The sequence below is a fragment of the Taudactylus pleione genome, unplaced genomic scaffold, assembly GCF_031769625.1.
Source record: "Taudactylus pleione unplaced genomic scaffold, aTauple2 ptg000842l, whole genome shotgun sequence".
Taxonomy (NCBI): Eukaryota; Metazoa; Chordata; class Amphibia; order Anura; family Myobatrachidae; genus Taudactylus; species Taudactylus pleione.
The window spans coordinates 6,213,754-6,218,442 of record NW_028285244.1 but is presented as its reverse complement, the minus strand read 5'-3'; the positions used below and the strand labels follow the sequence as shown (position 1 = coordinate 6,218,442).

General features: G+C 44.0%; 1 protein-coding gene across 1 annotated transcript; it reads left to right on the top strand.

The window, feature by feature from the left end:
* Window positions 1-981: 981 nt before the first annotated feature.
* Window positions 982-4,011, top strand: LOC148474498 (uncharacterized). Its single transcript, XM_088458588.1, has 2 exons — window positions 982-1,051; window positions 3,239-4,011. Exons 1-2 carry the CDS (start codon window positions 982-984, stop codon window positions 4,009-4,011), a joined length of 843 nt encoding a protein of 280 aa, XP_088314714.1.
* Window positions 4,012-4,689: the final 678 nt, after the last annotated feature.

The following is a 4,689-nucleotide window of genomic DNA, read 5'->3' as shown; positions in this document are numbered from 1 at the left end:
GTGCGGGACGCCGCCATTTGCTATTGTACGGGACTTCCTTGACAACACACACATCCTGGTCCAATAAGACTGTAGACCATAGGTCCAGCAAAGGGGACGTGCAGAAGTAAGGGCCGCACGACAAGGAGCCCCCCTCAAAGGGTCCACCCACTCCCTGACCAGGATCACACGGAACCATCTGTCCATCCCCAACCCCACAAACGGAACCACCTGGGGAGCATTGTGCCTCACCTAATAAACAGGTTGGATTCAATTCACAGTGTCTGGCTCATCCTTTACACACCTCATACCAACCCACACTGTACTCATACACTGTTACACGCTACCCCCCCTCCCCAGTCGCCCTCCTCCCCCCTCCACCCCCCCTCCATACACACACACCAAGGAGCGCACGTGTACCTTTTCTCTTTCAGCATAAACCAACAGGATCCGGTACTCCTGTTCCACGTGTAGCACCACTTTATCCCCCACCCCACCTTTCCCCCCAGTCGCCCCCTCCTCCCCCACACATCCATTAGATTCACCCACGAGAGCCTGGAGCGCGGACCACTCTGCTTATTATACATAGGGAGACATTTTGAGCTCTTCCAGATATATAATATATAAAGTATAACTGATAACTAATTTGCACATTATTGTGGAATGACGTTATCATCAATGGTTAGCACCATTAATGGAAATACATAGACTAAGCAGCTGGCTCTCTCCCTGCCAGTATGGCAGTGTGACTTCTGTGATGTCACTGTGTGATCCATTATGACACGTGAGCAGGTATAAAGCACCAGAGCATACTGACATCAGTGGCATTTCTTCAGTTGAGGCACTTGTTGCTGAAGCTGTTTTGCCTTTCCAGAGCGAATTGCTGATAATTATTATATATAACTTTCAGTAGTTTATAACTGTGTTCAAGCACCATAACATTTGTGCTTTTCCTGAACTTTTTTATTTATTTATTTATTTCTATATTAACATCTGAATGAAATGAGTCGCAGAGAACTGAGAGTTCTTCTGGAGGACCAGAGACATTGGGCGAGGATACATGGAGATCTTGGTGAGTAAAATGTTTAGGGCAGTAAAACCAATCTAGATCAATCTGTGGGGCCTGTTAGCTGTACATTAGCCCCATATCCTACCTCACACTTTTTGTTATTTATTCTTACAAGTTTATACATAGGATATTTGGGGATACTGTTGGTAAATGAAACGATAGCACTGAAGAGTGACTTCACACCTAGAACAAGGCCATTTTAGAATAATCATTCAGTTGCTGGAGCCAAAGAGGGTATTGATGTCTTAATGACACAATATGATTTTTGCCTTGTGCTCTGCATGCGGGAAAAGAGGTTGAGGGATTTGTGTATGAGCAGCTAAACGGAGATGGCAACAGCTACTGTAGGTTGGCCCAAAGTTATATAGAGTTTCAGTGTTCACTAAGTCATTGTATCATCTAATTAGATTGTAACCTCTTATGGGCAGGGCCCTCGCAAACCCTCACTTTCTTGTGTGTATTTATTTTGTTTTCTGTGCACGCTGATTTATTTGTGTCCTGTTTTCCCCACTGTCTGGTGCTGTGGATCACTGTAGTGTCTTATAAATCCACAACAATTATAATCTGTAGAGCAGGTGTCCTATGAAGCAAAAGGAATTATCCCAAGTGTAGGAAGTTTCCAAATCGCCATGTCCCCAGCGGGTGATTTTATTATAAATACACAATTTGTTTTAATGCCTCCTAATAAATCGGCACAATAGGGGGCTGACTGGACACTGGAAATGGGACTATACCACTGTAATCACAGTTGGGAGGTATGGGGTCAGGATAATGTCTATGTATTACTGGATGATTCCGTCAATGCAGAGTTGGCCACAAAATTAGTGCATTTTGGGGGTCAAAAAAGTGTACACAACACCTGAGTATATGCAGCAATATGCAATAGAGTCCACCAGCCTTTGCCAATTCAGCACATTCCCTAGGGAATTGGGCAAGCCAACCCTCTCCCCCTCACCAGGAGAAACCAGCCCCGTGCTGATGGCATTAGGACCCTTCCCAAACACCCCTGAATGGTAGTAAGCCATCATGCCTAAACTGTTGGGCATGCTGGGGCTCCTCATATTTCTTCCATGCTTTTGTGTATAACTCATACAGTAGGTGATGCTAGACTTGAATGACAGTCTGTAACTTTGTGCCTCTAATCAAACAGAGTGGCTTCACTCTGACTGGTTAGAGCGTGAGAAAAGCCATTCTGATTGGTTAGAAGTACATATAATGTACAATTATACAATATACTACTTTCATACATTTTATCAAAAAGGAGGAACCCCCTAACCCTTCCCTGGATCTAGGTGAGCAATAATGTGGCAGAAAAGGAATGTGTTGGGGAGTATTTAGTTAACCATTTAACTGATGGTAACTTAAAAAAAAAAGTATTATAAATTAGAATTTCTTATTTAGGTTAATAAATACTCATATCTATTAAACACTTTTTTTTTTTTCAACATTTTAGTAAAATTATATGTATTATCCTCCCACCCCTGTAGCATTTTCCTATCACCCTTGTAGAAGGTGACCAAAATATATCATCAACACCCCCCCGTAGTGTCAATGGCCCTGTAGCATTATATCCCCATCACTCTTGTAACATGAACCCGCACGCCTCATTGTACGTAGAACTGCATTGTACCATTACCCCCCTCCCTCCCCCCACAATAATAGGTCCCCCAAAACATATATGGCTTTAAGTGGGCCCCCCTAGTAACCATAGATGTCCCCTCACTCTTTACCCCCTCCACCTCTCATATATGCAGATGGCAGTGGAGCCTCTGTGAGATGGGACCAATCAGTCCCCATACTGAGCTCTGCACTTGGAGGGGATGAATATCACACATCAGCCTCATGACATAGAGCTAAGAGGGGAACTATCAGCAGGTTTAGATAATCTATATTATATTCACACTCCCTTAGTATAAATTGTCTCTGTGAGAATGCTCCTTCCCAGCCATGTTCCCTGATAATGTACATACTATCAGGATATGTCTCACTATGCATCGCCTGTACTTACATGCCACCAGTTTTTTGAGCATTTACAGGACGCAAATATGCAAAAACCTCTCCACAAACAAGCGTACATTTACCCTCTACCAGGCCCAATACATGTAAATATTATTGCTGTAGTTCATGATACTGTTTGATGTTTATATGTTATCTGAGGGTAGTTATTATAGCTAAGATATATCTTTTCAGATGAACCCATCATATATGATGAGAGGCTGCGCTCAGAGCGGAGAAGAGCTGTAATGAGGAATAGACATCATAATGCTACAGACAGGAGCCGATCTCCGCAGCATCGTGGGCGCTCACACACCACCAGAACACAGCCTACTCTACATTCTGGGCAATCTCAAGGCATTATGACTGAGAGACAAAGCCAAAACTCCAGCACTGGGACCAGTGAGCCTCTCCAAAACCCCAGCACTGGAACGAGTGAGCCTCTCCAAAACCCCAGCACTGGGACGAGTGAGCCTCTCCCAAACCCCAGCACTGGGATGAGTGAGCCTCTCCCAAACCCCAGCACTGGGACGAGTGAGCCTCTCCCAAACCCCAGCACTGGGACAAGTCAGCCTCTCCCAAACCCCAGTGCTGGGCCAAGTCAGGCTCTCCCAAATGTGAGTCCTGGGCCAAGTCAGCCTCTACCAACCCCCAGCCCTGGGCCAAGTCAGCCTCTCCCATACCATCAGGTATCTGCTGAAAATAGGCAAATTATCTCGGCCGGCCGTTGGACACAACAATTCAACAGACTCCCATCCCACATTATCACCGAGAGTGTAACCAGGGAATCCTGTTCAATTTGTTTAGTGAATTATGAGAATGGACAGCAGGTTACAGTTTTACCTTGCAGACATATATTCCATCCCCGTTGCATTGCACAATGGATCCGAAGAAGGCAAAACTGTCCTCTGTGCCGCAGCCTATGCTTTCCGCAGAGAACATGGAGAGAACGTTGTTGTATCTTATGAATTCCAAAGGAAACGAAGCAGTAAATATTGCCATAACACCAGGCTGGTAAAATGCCAAATGGACTTCTTGCCCTGGGCGCAACTACCGACCCTGTCAAGTTCATCTTAAGTTGCTGCTTAATCAAACTGCAGCCTTCCACCTATTCCTGAATTCACTGCTACTTCAAGATCATCTCAAGTTGCTGCTAATCTAACTGCAGCATTCCACCTATTCCTGCATTCACTGCTACTTCAAGATCATCTCAAGTTGCTGCTAATCTAACTGCAGCATTTCACCTATTCCTGCATTCACTGCATTCAGCAAGTTGCTGCTGAAGTAAATGGAAGAATTCTACATATTCCTGCATTTACTGCTTCTACAATTTCATCTCGAGTTGCTGCTTAATCCTACTGCAACATTCTACCTATTCCTCTATTTTATGTTAATTCAAAATCAACTAAAGTTGCTGTTTAATCAGACTGCAGCATTTAACTAATATTTGCATCATCCCAAATTGCTGCTTAATCATATTATGGATTCCACATATTCCTGAATTAACTATGTCTACAAATTCATCTCAAGTTCTTGCTAAATCAGACTTCAGCATTCCACCTATTTCTGCATTCACTGCTACTTCAATTTAATCTCAAGTTGCTGCTTAATCAAACTGCAGCATTACACCTAGTCCTGCATTTACT

Bases quoted from the DNA above. Each gene is read 5' to 3' on its own strand.
- LOC148474498 (XM_088458588.1), top strand. From the start codon at position 982: ATGAGTCGCAGAGAACTGAGAGTTCTTCTGGAGGACCAGAGACATTGG. The intron at 1,052-3,238 runs GTGAGTAAAATG...ATATCTTTTCAG, and splicing joins GAGGATACATGGAGATCTTG to ATGAACCCATCATATATGAT.